We start from the raw sequence: 21,483 nt of genomic DNA, 5'->3' as shown, positions 1-21,483 counted from the left end.
ATTCTCAGCTGTGGATACAAAAGAATAACAATCAGAGAGGGATGTTTTCAAAACAATTTTAGTGTTTTTACAATTTTATTGTAATTTTCTTGCTCAGCTTGAATAAATGATGCTTGAAATTGAACACTGAGAAGTCTCTGTGACAGCTGACTTTTAACTTCTCCAGAGCATTTCTTATTGTCCTTCTCAGGTAATATTGAGAAGAACTGTGCTACAATGAGGTATTTACTACCAACGTAGTGTTAAGTTGGGTCTGAATTACTTCTCATGCATTTGTATTGTTCCTAGCTTAAGTCCCTTAAGTACTAATCTTACTTCCCTACTTTATACCTTTTGCTTGACAGTCTGAAGATTATAAGCTAAAGTACAGTTGCCTAAAAATCAAAGTGTGTTCTCTGTTTAAAGGTAAAGGTAAAGGTTCCCCCGCACATGCGTGCTAGTTGTTTCCGACTCTAGGGGCCGGTGCTCATCTCCATTTCAAAGCCGAAGAGCCAGCACTTGTCTGAGGACGTCTCTGTGGTCATGTGGCCGGCATGACTAGACGCCAAAGGCGCACGGAACGCTGTTACCTTCCCACCGTAGTGGTCCCTATTTTTCTACTTGCATTTTTACGTGCTTTCGAACTGCTAGGTAGGCAGAAGCTGGGACGAGTAACAGGCACTCACTCTGTTACACGGCACTCGGGATTCGACCCACCAAACTGCCAACCATCTGATCGACAAGCTCAGCATCCTAACCCACTGAGCCACCGCGTCCCTTTTGTTCTCTGTTTAATCACAGCTTATACAGACAGACCTCTGTGAAAGTAGACATTAACATCTACCGGTATTTTATTCTAATTGATTGAAGAAGGAATTCTTTCCAAGCAACTTGTCTGGAGAAATTTGTGGTTCACCCCTGACAATACAGAGCTGAGCTAATTTCTGAATGTTCAAGAAAAAAAATACACTTATAGTCACACAGATTTTTACTAGAGTAATATCCAGTGAGTATTTCTCCTGAAAAAAAATCTTGCAGATAAGTCTGCAATAGTTTACATGGACGAATAATTTGATTTCCTAGAAAACAGCTATCATCATAATACATTAAAAATGCAAAGGAAAGGCATAAGCAACAAAATTCTCCATTCCTCTATTTGTTTTTAGTTTTTATAGATTTCTTTAAAAACCTCAGGTAATACAATAAATGCATAATTTATTAAATTTAAAGTAATATTAAATGATATAAAACCACACATTAAACTTTGTTTTTATGAAACAATCTTGATTGGGTAATATCTAATATTCCTGTTTAGCTAATTTTCAATTCTCTGTGTTTTTTATTAATTTGTTAATATCAGTTGTACCAAGGAAATTATATTGTAAATAAAATCCTGGGAGTAAAATAGCTGCATAGCTGAAAAGATCTTTAAATAATAAGGTCTAATCAATTCAGTCTTCTATATTTCCTCAAGAAGATAGATAGATAGATAGATAGATAGATAGATAGATAGATAGATAGATAGATAGATAGATAGATAGATAGATAGATAGATAGAATTTGCTGAAATATATAAATATGGTGGAATGGGTTAAATTCATTGAATGGATAAATTATTTTCTGATTTATCAGGGTGCTTAGGGATATTAATAAAGAGTCTTCAGGAATAAGAAACAGAGTTTTCTAAAGATTTCCCAGAAATCAGTTAAAATTTATAATACTAAACTACTGTTGCTCAGCAAAATAGAAGACAATTCTCTGTGTTTTTGTTGTCTATATTCTGTATGTTTAATTTATGCTCTTGATGCATTTTGAATAATTTTATTTTGAAGAGAATTTTAAAAATGTTACAAAGAAGAAAGCCTTATTTCAGTCAAGTTAATGAATTATTACTGATGTTGTTGCTTTGGGGAGGGGAGGTGTGCAATAATAAAATTAGTGTTTAAGATTTCACAAATCTCTCTCTTTCTCTAAAAGATTAATAGTTACCTCTTTGCAAATTATTTGATTTACTTTTTAATATATGCTAATAATTCTCACTATACATAATTTGGAAATAGACTAGAAAAACAAGCATTCTCTTTGAAATCATAGTCATATGTATCTGCAAAATCTCTACCTAGTCCTCTCTGTTTTTTCTGATCAGCAGAATGCATATTATATAAATACAGCATTATCCTGTTTATCGTGTTATTTCATATAAATCATCAACATCATTATTGCCACCATCACTGTCAATATTTTCATACAGCCTAAATTCTAACATCTAGCCTCTTGATGACGGAAAAACAAAGAATTTGCGGTGAACTAAATGAGTTATTTAAAACATGAATATTCATGCTCCCCTTCAATAAAACTGTCAGGATAGATTATGATAAAGCAATAAAAGCAAAAGATGATAGATATAAAACCAATAGCAGTCAAATGGAAAAAGAGCCAAAAGCAGCAGTTAAACAACAGTGCAGGTGACAAAAGTATACAGGGCTTTGGTAGATTAGGAAGCAAATCACAATGATATGATGATAAATCTAGTGTGAGCCTTATTCTTTGTCTCAGTTATCAATGCTATGACATCCATATAGTGTCATTTCACCACTAATATTTTTATTTCTTTCCAAATAGGGGAAACAAATACTTTTCAATCAGCATGGAGTTTTATGCAACCACAACTTTTCCTTTTGGTTTATTTTTTTCTGTGTGCAATCAAGTGAAACTCAGAAGAATCAAAAGAAAGCTAGGGGAGAAAGACATAATTTATTGCCAGCAATTCAGTTGAAGTTCCGTTTTCTGGACCAAAGTGCAGAAGTGACATATTTTGTGACCCTGTTGTGCACCACATAGAGTTGACTCAGGTGATATGGGTGACTATAAATTTTATAAATAAATAAATAGAGGAAATATAATACCATAAAAAGGGGGAAGCGTTAGTACAAGCAGTGCCGCCACGACAAGGCCCTTCCCCATAGGCACTGGTTATAGGGGAGAAAAAAAGATGCAAAAATGATATTTGGCTCAAGTGATACAGCAAAATCTGGTTTTGTAATCTTACTTATGACAAATGTGGCATAAGTTAATCTTCCTTGCTACGTAAAATTACCCAGTTCCTACAGCAATTATCACTGGTACATAAATCATACATATGTTATAGAGCAGTGGTGGTGAACCTTTTAGAGACCAAGTGCCCAAGCCACAACCCAAAACTCGCTTATTTATCACAAAGTGCCAAAGCCGCATCAGCATTTTGGTGCCCTCAAAGTGAGGGGGCAGGGAGGCAGCTCTGAGTGCCACCTCTGGCATGCAAAAACCAGGGGCACAAAAATGGGCCATCGTGCTGCAAGGCACAAAAATGGCCACCGCCGTGCCACGGGGTGCAGATATAAGGCACTGCACCATGCAAGAACGGGGCAGGGCTAGTGAGTATCACACAGACACTAGCCCTGCCCCATTTGCAGCACGTGCTTCCCCCTCCCTTTTCTTCCAGTCCACTAATCGACAATGGTTGGTGACCTCTGCTCTATCACCTCTACTCGAGTCGGCCGCTTTGCCTCCATTGTGCTGGGCAAGGCTCCTGCTCCGGGTGGCGGTGGTGGCCTGATGGACCTGCTGCTGACGGTGATGGCGTGTGTGTCAACAGAGAGGGCTCTGAGTGCCGCCTCTGGCATTTGTGCCATAGGTTCGCCACCACTGTTATAGAGGAAACAATGGGCAAGAACATAGGCCTGGAAGTCCTACATGTCATTCAGTAATGTATGAAATTCAAGTCAAGTAGAATTGTGAAAACCAACTCAGTTCTTTTTTCGATCTGATTCTAATCAAAAAGTCCAGATGGTTTCCTAAAGACCGCCATGAAACAGCAAAATAGCACTTAGATTATAACAAAGGAATATGGTGCCCAAAAAATTAAACATTGTCTACAATTTTAATAAGATGGCCTCAATCTTACTGGAAAGAATGGCAAGATCTTTTTAAATGCCTTGTGTTCTTTTACTGCATGTGTAATGTGGTTAAGGTTGTCAATACTACATACCAGGATAAGCAAAATAAAGATCAGTCATTCATTCCTCCCACATTCTGAACATTAGACATGATTTGGAATATGTAAGGAATTACAAGAGTAAACATTTCTTACCAAGCAACCATGTTGCCAGAAACTTAGAGGTAGATGAATCTGAAAACCTAAGCTAACCAGTGGAATGTTAAATAGGGTAAGCAAACAGAACATCACTAATACTAATGCAAATACTAATGAAATTGGCATTAAGGCTGTCACTTCCACAGTTTGATCTTGGACCACAGAAATGTTTTGAGTAAACTTTACAAGATCAGGTTGAAATGGAACATGGCTTTCAAAAACATACTGTAACTATAGCTTGAACAAACTATGGGCTAAAGAAATCTAGGATCCTCTGGAAATTTATCAAGGGCTTCTCACTTAGAATAATGATAGGACAAGCTTAAGAAAATCCTTAAGTATTGCTATTAATATTTATTCATACTACAGGAAATACTAGGTTGTGTTGACATGCAGGTCAGAATATATGTTAAAATCTAATCTGTATAAGGTGACTCTATCTTAAATTATGCCAGTTGGATCTTGTTGTTCATTGAAAACATTTATATTCCACTTCTTTTAAAAAATCACCAGCTAGTTTATAATAAAATTCAAATGATTAAACAATTAAGTAAAATGATATAAAACACACACACTATATATATAAAACCTCAGAAAACACACACACACACACACACACACACACACACACACACACACACATATATATATATATATATATATATATATATATATATATATATATATATATATATATATATATATACAATTTTATTTTTTATTTTAATTCCATTTATATCCCGCCCTTCTCCAAAGACTCAGGGGGGCTTATATATAATACATTGAAATACTCCATATATTTTAAAGTAAACTATATGATTTCTTTCTGCAATATGTGGACTAAATAAAACAATATGTAAAACATTTCCTGAAGACTAAAAAAAAATGAGGAAGAAAAAAATAACTTAGAGTAAGGATAAGTAATGACTACTACTTGGATCTTCCTTGAATGATTTAATTGTTCCACTGTCTTTGATGGAATTGTTTCACAATGTGAGGGTATTAAAGTCGGAAGTCTAGTTTTAAAAATAGCCAAGTTATAAAGGAGCAATTACTATTCTATTCATTTTATTGTAAAATTGACCTTATGAAGTCATGATACTAAAATAGGTTCATTTATCATATATCAAGAGGGCTTAATATACATTTTAATAATATATGTCTTCATATATAAAGACTCAACACATATATAAACATATCTATATTTTTATCCAGCTCAAAAAACTCCATAATACATTGATTAATTATGTTCTGTCTAATCAATGTTGACTCATAGTAACCACATAGCTCTTTCATTTCTGACCAATTAACTTAACCATAAAAATATAAAAAGACACATACAAAACAAATTTGTAAAAGCAGATATAGATATATTTGGAACCTACCGCTGCAGTTCTGTCCACTTCAAAACGGCTGCTTAAAATAAAACAGGCCTCTGCATTATCCATTCTAAAAATCAGAAAGTTTAAGAAAAAAAATTAGGAAACTGTTTTAAAATGCCCAGGAAACTTCTAAAGATACTTTAAATAAGTAACTTGCTTTAAATGTAAACTTTAAGCCAAATTTTAAAAAATCACTGTTTAAAGATAAAGAAATCATATTAAATAAAGTATATACTTCTGTTAAAATGCATCTCATAAATATAACATAAAAACAAGGCATAAAATATATACAGAAATTATACAGCTGGTTTTTTTCTCAGTCTAGATCAGAGTGCAATCCCTACATTAGACCAAATCAGGTGACATGCTGTGCATCATCCAAAAAAGGAAGCGATACTGTGCCCATTTTCTGCAATGATATTGTTGCCAACCAGAAGAAAACATATCAATTTTAAACTCACCTATTCTTCATGTCACAATGTGGATTCCATCTACTAAGTTTGTAATGTATGTATAACATTCCAGATTTTGAAAGATGAAGGCAAGATTTGTATACATATGCAATGGCACATAAGAAATATATTTAAAATGTTCAGTCTTTAAAATTCACTTTTTAAAAAAGTTATGGTATACAATGCTTATTTTATTGAACAGAAATGATTTGTTGGTATTGTTGATTTGAAATAAATTCATTTCCTTCCTTCCTTCCTTCCTTCCTTCCTTCCTTCCTTCCTTCCTTCCTTCCTTCCTTCCTTCCCTCCCTCCCTCCCTCCCTCCCTCCCTCCCTCTCTTCCTTCTTCAATGCAAGTTATATATCTCACCTTAGAAGTAAGGACATGAACCAGATTTAAACTGATTTACAGAATCCTCGAAAAACCAAAAAAACAACTATGATAGGATACTTCAACTGTCCAGGCATTTATTGAGAGACTTATTCTGCTAGAAACAAGTCAGAATATTTGACTGTATTGGTGGTAATTTACTCCTTCAAAGGACTTAAATAAATGTAGAGCATCTGCTGTCTTGGATTTGGTCCTTACTAATAGAGGAGCTGACTGAAGGTATTAAATTTGAAAGAACTTTGGGTACAAGTAATGATGCTGTTAGATTTCATGTTTTAACAAAAGATCCAGTAAAAAAAAACCCCAAATAATGGCTAATAGAAACAATTTGAATAAACTAAAATAAATAATAAGGAAAATGTCATGGGGAGAAACTCTTAAAGCCAAAGATGCTGCGGCAACCAGCTGGGACTTCTTAAGTAAGATGAAATTAAGAATAGTACAATTTCAAATGATATCACGAGGAAGAAAATTTAGGCGATGTTGTCAGCCCTTAAAGTAGGTCAGGTAAAGAAACAGATGCAAAGGCTATATTTTATTGATCAGTTTGAACAGAATCTTGAAAGTCTGAATTTCCCCTCCTACTCTCTTATATTCCTCCAATGAATTAGGGACAAGTCAGTCTTAGCTTCTTTCTCACACCTTCTGTTTCCTGGTCTTAAATTATGTTTTCACAATAGTCATTTCTGCCTCATTTCTTTAATATTTTAGGGTATTTTTCAGAAGGACCAAGGGATTTAAAGACATTTAAATTAGGTAAAAGATCATTTACAGTACCATATCCTTACTGAATTGTACCTTCCTTTACTATATTTAAACCCACTGTATGCTACTCAAGATTTTACATCCTTTGAATGTAAAAAAAGAAGCAAAGTAGAAGTTGTGGTTTTCTGTTTTCTTATGATCATCTGTTAAGAATTCTCCATTTGGAGAATAATAATCTTTGAGTAGTTCTGAAAAACTGAAAACATGCCAGGGGACTTTTTTTTTTGAAGAAAAGTATTCTCAAGAGAAAATCTCAGGAATTATAGGCCAATGACCCTCACCCTCAATACCTGGAAATATGTTAGAGCAGATAATAAAGATAATAAAGCAGGCGATTTATAACCATCTTGAAGACAATGTTGTGATTGCTAAATGCCACTATGGTTTCATTAAAAAAATGTATTAGAAGACAGACCTTATTTCCTTCTTTGACAAGGTAACTGTGAATATAAACCCTTAGTTTAACTTCTGATAAGCTTCCATATGTCAGTCTCATTTCTAAAAGCTTTTAGAGGTGGTTTCCATGGCACTACAGTAAATTAGTTACTTACCAACTTGGAACCAGACTAGCTAGCTTTGAGCTAAGATTTATATGACCATTTATACCAGGTAATCCTGGATAGCTAACAACCAAAAACTATGTTTTTTAAAAAAAAAATCTCCATTTTTTTTAAAGAAAACTATCACACTCTTGCCAAGGAGCTATAATAATCCTATATCAAACTACCGATGTGCTGGGTTCAACCCCAATGCTAGCCCAACAAGGAAGAGCCAAGTCTTTTTAAAAAACTAGAGGATAGAGACCCTCCAATCTCAGGGCAGGCTCTACTGAGCAGGCACTGCTATGGAAAAAACATGTATCTTAAGTCCTCCCCAGATAAGACTGTTTCATACAGGGGACCTTGAACATACCATGGGCAAATACCCTCAGGGACAGGCAATTTTGCAAATCCTGCAGACTGATGGGTTATCCTACCTTGTTTCATCCGCCAGTTATCCCCCTCATTGCAATATAAAGCAAAATTAACAGCATTTCCCCCAGCTCAGTTATGCTGCATCTGAAGCAGTTCTCTGCCTTTTTATGGCTCTTTTCTATGGAATTATGAAACATGAAATTACATCTATTACTTTACAAAAAGGAAATATGTGATTTAAAATGACTGTGGTGTTCTTTTAACAAAAGATGAATGTGAGTCCTTTATATACCTTGTTTTTCACAGAGGTTAGAGAAGAGTATACAAACTGAGATACTGAGGAACAAAAAAAGTTCAGTGTTTTATATTTTTGGTTAATACAGCCAAAATATACTCAACACTTCATTTACTAGAAGGGATATTAGGGAATGTGATTATAAGATGCTCATTATAAAAAGAGAAGCTCACTGCTGCTTAGCAACTTCTACTTCATTTCTTACAATATGGTCTACTGAATTCCTACAATTAGGCTGTTATTTTTTCAAAATGGTCTATTAAACTGCTTCCTATAGTGTTTAAAAATGATAAAAGTACATTCAATTACATAATCTGTAATGAGAAATATACATTTTAATAGTTGCTTTACTTTGAATTTACTACAGGCTAAATAATGCTGCAGGTATTATGCTTGAATGACAGCTTTATAAAATTCATGTTTACTATCTAACCCAGAGAAAATCACACAATTCTTTTCAGCAAAAAAGGATATCCATCCATGTATGGCTATTAGTGATTGAAATAATAATTTACATTTAAAACTGGAAATGTTTTGAAGTTTTATGTCTTATATAATGATTTATTCATTAAATGGCATACAATGGTCCTCAGCGTACAACCACAATTCAGCCCAAAGTTTCCATTGCTAAGCAAGGCGGTTGTTAGATGAGTTTTGTTCCATGTTATGACCTTTTTGCCACAGTTGTTAAGTGAATTAATAAAGTTGTTAATGGAATCATGTGGCTGTTAAATGAATCTGGCTTCCCCCATTGACTTTGCTTTTTTGGAAGGCAGCTGGGAAGGTCACCACATGATCACATGACCCTAGGACAGTGCACCTGTCAAAAATACAAGCCAGTTGCCAAGCAACCAAATTTTGATCATGTGACCATCAGGATGTTGCAATGCTTGTAATGGTGAAAACTGGTCACAAGTTACATTTTTCAGGGTCATAACTTCAAATGGTCAATAAACGAATGATTGAAAATCGAGGACTTACCTGCATTATTTCTTTTGAAGAGTTGTATTTTTGTAATATATTTTTTAAAACAATCGGTGTCATTGGGACTTTAATAAATAAATAAATATTCACTCTTACTAGGAAAACAAACATCTATTTTATAAGAACTAACTATGCAAAATGATTAACTTGTTCAATATTAGTAACTGTGAGAGGGATCTTGGAGTCCTAGTGGACAATCACTTCAATATGAGCCAGCGGTGTGCTGCAGCTGCCAAAAAGGCCAACACAGTGCTAGGCTGCATTAACAGAGGGATAGAATCAAGATCACGTGAAGTACTAATACCACTTTACAATGCCTTGGTAAGGCCACACCTGGAATACTGCATCCAGTTTTAATCACACGATGTAAAAAAGATGTTGAGACTCTAGAAAGACTACAGAGAAGAGTAACAAAGATGATTGGGAGACTGGAGGCTAAAACATATAAGGAACGGTTGCTGGAATTGGGTATGTGTAGTTTAACGAAGAGAAGGGTGAGGGGTGACATGACAGCAGTGTTCCAATATCTCAGGGGCTGCCACAAAGAAGAGGGAGTCAAACTATTCTCCAAAGCAGGACAAGAAGCAACGGATGTAAACTAGTGAAGGAGAAAAGCAACTAGAACTAAGGAGAAACTTCCTGCTAGTTATAACAATTAACCAGTGGAACAACCTGCCTCCAGAAGTGGTGAATGCTCCAACACTGGAAGTTTTTAAGAAGAGACTGGACAACCATTTGTCTGAAATGGTATAGGGTTTCCTGCCTGAGCAGCGGGTTAGACTAGATAACCTCCAAGGTCCCTTCCAACTTATTATTATTATTACCATATACTCAAATAGCTGCAATCCCATAACTACATATCTAGAAGTAAGTTTCACTGAAGATTATTTTAGAGTAAAATGTAGAAGATTGCACCACAAGGGATTTTGCAGCTCCTAATCTTGAAAATCCTGGAAGTCATTAGACAATTAAGCTATACAAGCTATAAAATAATGGTTAATATGGCAAAAATAGAAGCTATTGCAATGTTGTCTTTTTGGTGTCAAACCAATTCCTACTTTCATTATTCAATGCTTTAATAGTTTAAACAAAAAACATTAATAAAGATTAAAGCAATGGCCAGGGTATATTTAAAATCAAATAGTATAGTTAGAGCTGAAAATGACTGAAGATTAAAAGGAAATGTAATTATGGAATTGCTTTATCCATCTGCATCTAAAAGTCTTTCACATGGTCTTCATTTTAAGAATTCTTTAAAATCGAAGTGTAACTCCAAGGATAATAGAGATGAAAATGGGGAAAAAAGCCAATTTGGTCTAGTGCACAGGTCTGCAACCCGCGGCTCCGGAGCCACATGCGTCTCTTTCAGCCGTCTCCTGCGGCTCCCAGTCCTCTGCCATGTGCAGTCCAAAAAAAAAAAAAGTGGGACTAAAAAAGTTCAACCAATCAATTCAAATATGCAGGGTAGGTGCATATCTTGCCTTGGCTCCACTCTTCAGTCAAACCCTGTTCTGCGCATGCGCGCATGTACGCACATGCACAAACATTTTTTGCAGCTCCCAGTTTTTCCTTTTGTGAGGGAACTGGTTCCGAGTGGCTCTTTCACTGTTTCAGGTTGCTGACCCCTGGTCTAGTGCTTAATGCACCAGGTTAAAAAGCAGGAGAAATTATAATGCTCCCTTAGGCATGAAAGCTGGCTGGGTGACTTTGGGCCAGTCATGCTCTCTGAGGCCAATCAACCTCACAAATTGTCGTGGGAAAAATAGCTGAGAAAATCTAGAGAATATCTGTAGATGCGATGGGCAGCACATAAATCTAATAAAAAATAAAATAGGAACATAAAAATATTAACTAGGTTTGTGCCTTGAATTTTTTATGAAAATAATCAAGGTGGAATATAAATAAAACAAACAAACAAATAAGTAAATAAAATAAAATGAGAAATCTGTGAACCAAGTCCCCCCATAATATATATCATGGTCCCACTGTGACTTAAATATTTTATATCTGGCACTGTCAGGAATGGACAGGAAGGCAGAGTCCATACTGAAAAAAAGATGCTGAATGACTAGCTTATATTGAGACTTTCCTTTTTATAACAAAAGCTCTTGGTGCCCAGAATGGGCTTCAATGAAAGAAAACAACATAGTGAAACTTTAATGAATGCCTGCTCCAGGGAGTTTCAAAGTAGGCATAAACTTTTAATAAAAATATAGCTTGAAGCTTTGGAAGAGGTTTAAAGTTGAAGTATATATCGTGGAATCCATTAGGGAAAGAAAATAAGAGGCTGAATAGGAAAAGAAAAAGGATGGGGGAAGAGAAAAGCATTTCAGATTTTTTTAGCTGCCTACCTGTATATGATTTAAAGAAAGAATTTATGTGTCCATTCTTCAGTTCATTAATTGAATTTTTCTTTTTGCCAATTTTTATTTTGCAATGAAACATTTTAAATGAAGGAAAAGGTTCCATATTTATAAATTAAGTGCAAATCCAAAATATAAGATAGTTGGAGACAGACCTACATGAGCTCTGATCAATTCTGTTCAGAAATAAATTTCCAAAACATTTGGAAGGAAGCATACAGCTGATAAGAAGCACACAAAGAAATGTCCTTAATTAAATATCTGTTTAGCGTTATTTGTTTATTTATCTATTAAATTTAAAGACTCTCCATCTCCCTTTCAGTGACCATGGGCAGTTTACATCTAAAAGCATGTGACAAATGTTCACTGGGATAGCCAGTAAATGTGAAAAAGGATATTTTAGTGAATTAGGTTTATTGTAAGATCATCAGTAATCAATATATTCTTTTAATATTCTTATCCATTAGTTTGGTACCTACTTAGCTCTCAAGAGATCCTGATCCTTCAGTGCTGAACCTTGTAAGTAAATGACCCTTTGGGACCACATTGGAATTTGAAGCACTCTTCGAACCTGAACATCCATCTCAGTGGGACACAATATAACCACATAGTAGTCCTATAAAAAAGTGCATGTTGTAAGAATAAAAAAGAACCAAAATATATTTTAGTTATATTTCCTGTATATTTTTCTATTTAAAAATAGAAGCTGTAGTGGTGCAGTGGTTAAAATAGTATTGCAGGCTAATTCAGTTCACTGCCAGCAGTTTGATTCTCAGTGGCTCAAGATTGACTCAGCCTTCCATCCTTCCGAGGTTGGTAAAATGAGGACCCAGATTGTTGGGGGGCAATATGCCAGTTCTGTAAACCACTCAGAGAGGGTTGTAAAGCACTATCAAGTGGTATATAAGTCTAAGTGCTATTGCTATTAATATTTACCTTGGGGAAAAAACAGGCTTGAGAAAAAAATAGTTGAAGGATAATTTATTTTTTAATCTTTCTAAAGAGAAAAAAGAAAAATGTTCCTGCTATTTATTTCAATAATGATTTTATTGATGCCAAAGTTGCTCTCCCAGATATCAACATGTAATGCTTAGCCTCATGCAGAAATGAGTTTAAATCACTTCCTTTGGCAAAAAAAAATGCTAAGCATTACGCATACTGAAAAGGAATCTATGTTCAACAACAGAAAATGTTGTTGTTAATCATTTAAAAAAAGGTCTCAGAATTGGCTCTAAAGAAACAACACAAGTCTAATAAAAAGAAATGCTGCATGCTTTATGCCCTTTTCTAATTAGAATAACTTTTATAGATATGTCTGTGACCTATGATACTGCTAAGATTTCAGTCATATGTGAAATAAAAATGTTAAGAGATGCAAAATATTTCTTGGTGAATTGAGATAAATGCTGATCTGCTTGACTTACCTGGAGTCTAGGATGTGCATAGAATTCATTTAGAAAATCCATAAGCAGGTCAATCTTAAGAGAACTGACACACAAAACAACATGTTTCTCCGTCTGAGCTCTATGTCGGCTATAATTTCCACCTGATTTTTGTCTTTCCATCCACAAATAAGCCAGTTGCTCAAACTGCAATGAAATAAATTTCAAGATGAAGTATGGCCTCAAGAAGTCAATGAGGAGATGCTAAGAAACTATACATATACTCCAACTGTCTAGATCAGGGCTTGGGAACAATAGCCCTTTTATGACTTGTAGACTTCAACTCCCAGAACCCCTGAGCAGCCAGTTGAAGTCTGCAAATCATAAAAGGGTCATTTTCCCCCACCTCTGGTCTAGATATTCGTTTGTTGTGATTTAATCTACAATGGCTCATAGCAATATCTCACATACAGAATGTATAATAACTCAGCAAAGAAGGGTAATCTAGAAGTACACATTTCAGCAAAGCACACTTAATTTTAAAGTGTATTAAAGGTAAAGGTTCCCCCGCACATGTGTGCTAGTCGTTTCCGACTCTAGGGGCCGATGCTCATCTCCGTTTCAAAGCTGAAGAGCCAGCGTTTGTCCGAGGACGTCTCCGTGGTCATGTGGCCGGCATGACTAGATGCCAAGGCCACATGGAATGCTGTTACCTTCCCACCCTAGTGGTCCCTATTTTTCTACTTGCATTTTTACATGCTTTCGAATTGCTAGGTGGGCAGAAGCTGGGATGAGTAACAGGCGCTCACTCTGCTACGCGGCACTCGGGATTCGACCCGCCAAACTGCCGACCTTCTGATCGACAAGCTCAGCGTCCTAACCCACTGAGCCACTGCGCCCCTTAAAGTGTATTACCATATTACATATACTGTACTTTCTAATTAGCTGGCTGTGGGCAGTAGTATGTTAATTTTCCTGGTCTTCTGTAAAGATCTTAGCTGTAATTTATTAATTTAAGCAGTAAATTTGTATGTGCACTCACTTTGACTTAGCTCTTATCTTGATGAGAGAGTCAAGATTTAATCTCAGAGGAAAGTACCCCTAAATAAGGAATAGTGGCTTGTATTGTCATAATAATTCTTTGATTATTAATAAATCAAAGTTAAAAAATCATGTTTTTTTTTAAAAAAGAACATCACAGACATAGATGATTATTAGTGAGCCATTAGAATGGAAAACAGATGCAAGATGTTCAGGAAACTGCATGAAACAGACCAAAAAGAATTAAATTACTGAACACCACAAAAATAGATGGGAGTTCTGGAAATAGAAATAAAAAAGTATTTGGTGCAATGATGAAATGTCTAGTACACAGAGGAAAAAATAGTTGTAAACAATATACTCAAAAAGACTAAGCAATAGTTAAAGAGGCATAGAAAATGGAGAGCAATTTTGGCAGAATTTGTAATCAATGCTTTGGAATGTTACAAGTTTGGTGAATTCTGATTTTAAACAGTAGGAGAGATGCAGTGCAGCTTTCTTCTAGGCAGGGTGTGTAAAGCAATTCTGCTCTTCAGCAAATTATTGAGATGTTTATGAATATGGTTAAATTTATTTTATCTTTGCTGTCTTTTTTAAAGTGAGTGGTTCAATTTTATGTACACAGCATGACAGGGACATGCAATATTTAGTGCATTGATGAATATATTATAAGAAATGCAATTAGAAGGGAATATGTATGTGCCGATAGAGGGAAATATTTGTAAGTCAGGTTGAAACAAGGGGTCCTTGGTATTCTTTGAGCTTGTAGTTTTCTTGCAAACATTTCATTTACCCAAACATCATCAGTGTATATGTAATTTTGCATAGAGATTATGTGATGAGAACCTGAATGATTTCTGATGAGGTTTGCAAGGAGGAATATGGATTTGAAAATTAACGTATCATTGATTAAAAAAGCTGTTTTTGACAAAACAAATAGAATGATTGTTACTAAATTCTAAATAAGTTAAAAGGTAAAACATATGTAGATGAACCAGTATAGCTTAGTAAAATGTTTACTAAAGATAGCATAGATGAAGAAATTTAAGAAGTACAAATACTGGTAGAAACAGTGGATAATATTGTAGGCTGGTGTAAGGAATGAATATTTATGGAAAGAGGCTAAAGCAGGGGTGTCAAACTCAGTTTCACTGAGGGCCACATCAGCATTGCGGTTGCCCTCAGGGGGCCGGGTGGGTATGGCCAGGGTGGATGTGGCCTACTGGGTGGGCGTGGCTAGAGTGTGTATGGCCTACTGGGTGGGCATGGCCAGCTCTACATTGTTCGCATCAAGGGTGCCTATGGGGGCCTGGGCAGGAGTGGGACAGATCTGAGGGTCTCTGGCAGAAGGAGGGTCTCTGGGCCAGGGCCAAGGCAGTGGGGGCCATTCCCTCACTGTTTCCAGGATGGCGTTGCGGTCCACATGAAACCACTTCGTGGGCCGGATCCGGCCCCCGGGCCTTGTGTTTGACATGTCTGGGCTAAAGTATGGAAGAACATGCTTTTGCCCAATTTGCTATCTGGAAGTGTGAACTGGTTATGCCAGAAAAACATACAAATAAGTGAAATCCAATGAAAATGAAGTACTTAAGAAGTGTGTGTGTTATGACAAGAAGAGGATTAAAAAGAATGATTAATGGAGATTAATCCTTGAGATTAAAGTGAGAGGCTAATATGAAGCAGGTATAATAAAATGGTTTGATCATAAAAGGATAAATGAATATAAATAGAATCACAAAACAAATATATTTTTATTTATTTATTTTTATTTTTATTCCATTTATATCCCGCCCTTCTCCGAAGACTCAGGGTGGCTTACAAGCTTAGCAGTAGCCTTCATTCTATGTATATGCCTGCTTATTAGGGCTTTCACACACACCCCAAGCGGCATTATTACAAAGTCAGCTTAAACGGTGAAATAGATTTAACAGGAAGGAGAAGCAAATAAAATTAAAGTTGTATGGAATTCATAAGATTGTCACAAAGGCAGACACAATATATGAGTTGCTGTAAGCTTGTGATGAAACTAAGAATGGTTTGCAGAAAAATAAATGTATGGAATAGTATAGTACATGATACTTTATCTAAATTAGATTTAGCTATGTTTTCTTGTGTTATCTCATCCATTCAATCTACTCTGTCTAGTATTTCTTTTTCCTCTTCTATGCTTTACATAATGGTGCTTATTATGAATGAAGTACAAAGTATAAGTGTGCACACATGCAAAAAATCAAGAAGAAAATCTGTACTAATCTAATTTGGCTGAGAGCTTAATTATCATTTGCTATACCAACAATTCTTTTGAAAGGAAGGCCATGAGAAAGTACAATCTGTATATTCTGTTAAGCCAATCCTGAAATGAGTTCTATGCATAAATATGAATATTTGTTTATATGATTCTGGACCTTCCATCTGAAATGCTATATCTAAGCATCCTAACACAGATAGACTAGCCTTTGTAGAATAACATGCAGACTATGAACAATAGCTTTGCCCTAAGGTCTTTTGCATGCATTTCAAAAGGAAAAGTAAGAACTATAAAATATAAAGTTTTTTAATCAGATTGCCACATATCATATTGTTGGCTTAGACCATGTTAGCTAGGTGAGAAATTACATAGGGCCAATAATTTCAATTTACCAATAAGGCAGTTACATAAACACATTTCAAAAATAAATATACAGTTGAAGTATTGAAGCAAAATACCCCAATATGGGCTTTAAAATGCAAAAAGCCTTAGAAGGAACTCTGCATCTTTTCTCCAGAGAGATACATTATCCATGTATATTCTTATTGAGAATTGCCTTACCAAATCTTAATAAATGTAATTAATATCTTAGCAAATCTTTTTAAAAAATTACCTTATAAGCAAAACTTTTCTCCTTTTCTTCCATGTAAGATTATATGGAAATTATTCTGCTATATCTAAGCATAAAAATGTAGCTGGGTAGATTATTGAGCAAGGATTAAGTTATCTTTGAAAATTAATATTATCCTGCTAAACATCAAATAGATGACACTGAATAATTATTTTCCCAACATAATTTATTATTCCATATAAACCCCTGCAACCTCTTAATTCTTGTGGGGAATAATTTAATCGTTTTTTCAAACAACAGGTGAAAAAATATAATCAATTTACTTAAGACTATAGGCAGAACAAGTGACCTTTCCAATTACAGAAAACAGAAGCCTGGGAACAGATCTTTTTATAAATATTAATGGAGTATAGTGAATGTAAAAAAAAAATCAGAGGTAGAGCCACTTATTTTCAAAGTATCAAGTTTTTAATATTACTACATAATAGAACTGAGTTAACCGATGACTGTTAATAAATGTGTAACTGAAGGGCTGATCAACAAGATCTCGACTGTGACTTTAGACATGAACTAGGGCTCAGTTATACATGCTTTGAGATTTCACTGCAAGTACATAGGAGATAAGTAAATCTGCTTTAGACTTTTGTTCAATCTGTATTTTTAAATGTGAATCATACCACTTACATTTTATTTTAACAATGAAGCAAAGTTTGCAAATAGAATGGCTATTATTAATAACCATGTGCCACCAATATTCCATTTTGGGAATTTACTAAATCTTCATGTGGACAACTAGGCAAGAAAATGAATTTTGGTTAGCTATTGCAAGAGATCAAACCCAGTACTGTGTATATGTGTGAAAAACAGAGGCCTGGCTTCAAATTCAACATTTTTATAGATGTGTTATTTTCTTCCGTCACCTTACCAGTCCCTTAGAATTTTTAAAAATCCACAAAATTTATAATTAAATTTTATAGGAACCTGAGTATTAAATAAATAGTTTACAATTTATTTCTAAAGCAAAGTTATTAATCCTCTTACTCCCACACAATTTCACTTATATTATGTTATGTTATGTTATATATAAAGTGAAGTATACTAACGCTCTAGTATAAGTAGAGAACAAAGACATTATTTTATATATAAATAAACAAAGGAAGATTTTGAAATGAGGTAAAATACAAGTGTAATCATTAAAAATATTCAAAATTAAAATGCTGTTATTCTAAGTCTTTTTACAAAGAAAATAATGTTTTTACCTGTATTGGTAACACTACAAGGGCAACACAGATCATAATTACAACCAGCAATTTGGAAGGCCAGATCTTGGGAGTAACATCCCCAAATCCTACAGTGGAAAATGTCACTATGCAGAAATAGAGGGAGTCAAAGAGAGTCAGCTTGTTTCCTGCTCGTTCCAGATGTTGAATTCCACAAATACTATAGAAAGAATGGATTTAAAAAAAAAGAAACATCTGTAACTAGATGGGCTAATGAATTACAATTCGGTTTGGTCAGGGGATTAATTATCTAATATACATACTTGTATTAATATAAAAGAAAAATCAAAGTATTGTTTTATATTTCACAAATGTCTGCACATTTCAAAATTAATGAACTCGTGTTATCATTGATCTCAAACACTGACACGTATATGAGACCCAATTAGCTGAATGTAACAGGAGAGAAAATTCACATTTTCATTTGAAAACACTGAGCAACCTGAGATTACATGAAAGCTATGTGTCTCTTAAATAGTCATGATGGTCACCTAATGATCATAAAGTTGCTTTTCTGGAAAGAATGTTAAAATTATAGTCTTTCCTATTATAGGACCTACAATAGCTATCATAGCAGCAGGCAGAAGACAGCTGAACTGAGAACAGCATTAAACCATACTGTACAAACATTCTCAATTACTAAATACTTTTGAGCAGTATTTAGAAACGCAGTGTTAACAAATGCAATCACGAATATATCACAGTTTATTTTCCTATCATATCCCAGTCAATTTAATGAAAGTCTGAACCTGGTAATAAAACCTAATAATCTTGAATGTGTAGCTCTACTATGCTGCACAACTACTGAAGTGATTCTGTACATAAAACAAACTTGGATATCTTCAATGCAAGTCACCTCAACAATATTCACTTATATTCAGTGTTCTGCCATTTCTTCTCTTGGCCATGCAGATATCCCATTTTACTCAAATTGACCTTTCTACACAACTTCAATGGGTCACGGCTGAAGCTATCAATGTTTTCCTGTTTGAACATCCCAAGATATAACTTCCACAATATGTATTTGTAGTGTTATACTTAAGGGGAAAAAAGTTGTACGGTTAAACAGTTGGGCATCAGCCACTTGAAATAAAAAAAACTGAAATCCCAAAAGAAAGGAATATTCTGAAAGAGTTCTGAAGCATGGTTTTACAGACTTATGATTGAATGCACAGATCACATTTTGTTCAAAGAACTCTCTTGAGCAGACTTAGAATCATTTTGAAGAGTTCTTAAGGGAATTGAAATTTTTGACACTATAATAACAAAGGCAGTCACATGTGAGAAAAACAAACGGATATGTTCCACTTGATCATTTCCCAAATGGTCCTATGCAGTATGTTGAACTCTGTGGCATGGAAACCTGCTTGGGATTTCTCATTACTGAAAAGAACAGCTTTTCATAGATAATTAAAATTGCTTTCCTTTAATAAACTATTCTCCATCTGAATTATTCTTTGATACTTTCTTCAAGAGGATGTGAAAGAGAAAGATTCATCTTTATCTGCTCAGTAAATGGTGGCTTTAAAATTGCTGGGCTTGGAAAGGTATATTTTCAAGGATTCTAAATCTTCTTTATCCCTGAAATAATGGGGGTTTGACTGATGACTTATTGAACCCAAACTTTCTATTGCTAAGTGAGAAAGTTAAGTGAATTTTCTCCATTGTACAACCTTTCTTGCCACCATTGTTAAGTGAATCACTGAAGTGTTAAGTTAGTAACATGGTTGTTAAGTGAATCTGGCTTCCCCATTGACTTTGCTTATCAGAAGGTTGCAAAAGGTGATCACATGATCCCAGGACACTGCAACTGTCATAAATATGAGTCAATTGCCAAGCATCTGAATTTTGATCATGTCACCATGGGTATGCTTCAATAGTCATAAGTGTGAAAAATGGTCATGTCATTTTTTTCAGTGCTGTTGTAACTTCAAATGTTTACTAAATGAACTGTTGTAAGTCGAAAACTACCTGTATTTATATTTATTTATTTGTAAAAATTATGAGCATAATATGCACATAGTTGAATTAGCGACATAGTAGAATTACTAATATGGATTTGTTTAGAGTTGCCTTTCAAAATAATGTTTTTACAAGAATCAATATCATACAAATAGTTTAAAATAAGTAAGAAAAGCAGAACAAAACGGTATCTAAACATGTCTATTACAAGATATCCTCAACTATTTTGTCAGTGGGCAATTAGGAATTTTGAGGATGCATTTTAAGTGTCATGTTTGTTATGGGAAGAGAGATTGTTATAGTCATAAAATGTCAACTATGATCATGCAACCAATCACAAAACAAGTCAGATGGAGAAAGTCAAGGGAGTTGTCTGTGGATGCACTTGTGCATACAGGGAGCCTAGATATACAAGTACAATAAAAAGAGCTGCTAGATCACAAAAGACCAAAAATAAGAATAAATAGAAAATTCTAGCAAATAGGCAAGGATGTGGAAGGTAGTCAGAGCAGATCCATGTTTTGTGAGCATCAAATCTCTTGAATAACTTTACCAATAAAGATATTGTTTGTTCTTATAAGTATAAGTTAAAAAGTTGCATATGTTCTGCATGCCTTTACTTTAATCTCCTTCTGCCTCCCTTAGTTTCATCTGATATTGCCTGTTCAATGATGGCTAATATTTTACTAAAAAGACATGGGGGGGGGGAAACTAGCACTGCCTTAATTTGCATGGACATTTACATTTTGAAAAGAAACTTTGTCTCTTAATAAAGGGCAAAATTATAGGCTACAGTGAACTGTGCACTGGATTTTTAAAAAAGAATAATCCTAATGCCAGAACCCATTCCATTCCATTTCTATCTATCTACTCTTGATCCAAAAACAAATCTCACCTTTCCCTGGGTTCTGCCATGCTCCCAAAGGGGAGGGGGAGGTGCCTGCAGGTTTATTGCCTCTGCTTCTTCTATCCGCTACAATGTAACCTTTTGCTTTCATTTATTGCCTCTCCTTCCTCTATGTGCTACAATATAACATTTTGCTTTCCCGTGTTATATCTCTCTCTGAACTTTCTCTCCCTAAACTATCAGCTAGAACAAAGGAGGGAATAAGGAATGTAACCTCCGTGCCTGGTTTATTTCTATGCTCTCAGAGGAAGGTGTGAAGAGCCGCCAACCATTGCTGCATGAACCGGAGACAGACCGATGTTATCTCCCCTTTTCCCACGATGGACCTAACACCTGGGGATTAGCCGTTCCACACTGGCCAGGCAGACTATGGGGTCTTGCTCGGGGGATACCTTAACCTATTGTTCTGCATGGGAAATCTCAGATCCTGTCTATT

General features: G+C 35.0%; 1 protein-coding gene across 3 annotated transcripts in view; it reads right to left on the bottom strand.

Moving 5' to 3' along the window:
- The window catches only part of KCNT2 (potassium sodium-activated channel subfamily T member 2), a 251,327-nt gene that overhangs the window by 73,540 nt on the left and 156,304 nt on the right, over window positions 1–21,483 (bottom strand). For all 3 annotated transcript variants that reach the window (XM_081322303.1, XM_081322304.1, XM_081322305.1), the window contains exons 9-12: window positions 18,158–18,338; window positions 13,081–13,245; window positions 12,136–12,272; window positions 5,497–5,560 (exon numbers count right to left, since the gene is read on the bottom strand). In XM_081322303.1, coding sequence (XP_081178429.1) covers window positions 5,497–5,560; window positions 12,136–12,272; window positions 13,081–13,245; window positions 18,158–18,338 — 547 coding nt within the window. The remainder of the gene's footprint in view (window positions 1–5,496; window positions 5,561–12,135; window positions 12,273–13,080; window positions 13,246–18,157; window positions 18,339–21,483) is intronic.

The sequence above is a fragment of the Vipera berus genome (genome assembly GCF_964194415.1).
Source record: "Vipera berus genome assembly, chromosome: 3".
Classification (NCBI taxonomy): domain Eukaryota; kingdom Metazoa; phylum Chordata; class Lepidosauria; order Squamata; family Viperidae; genus Vipera; species Vipera berus.
Note: the sequence above shows the minus strand (reverse complement) of the source record. Positions and strands in the feature narration are given on the sequence as shown.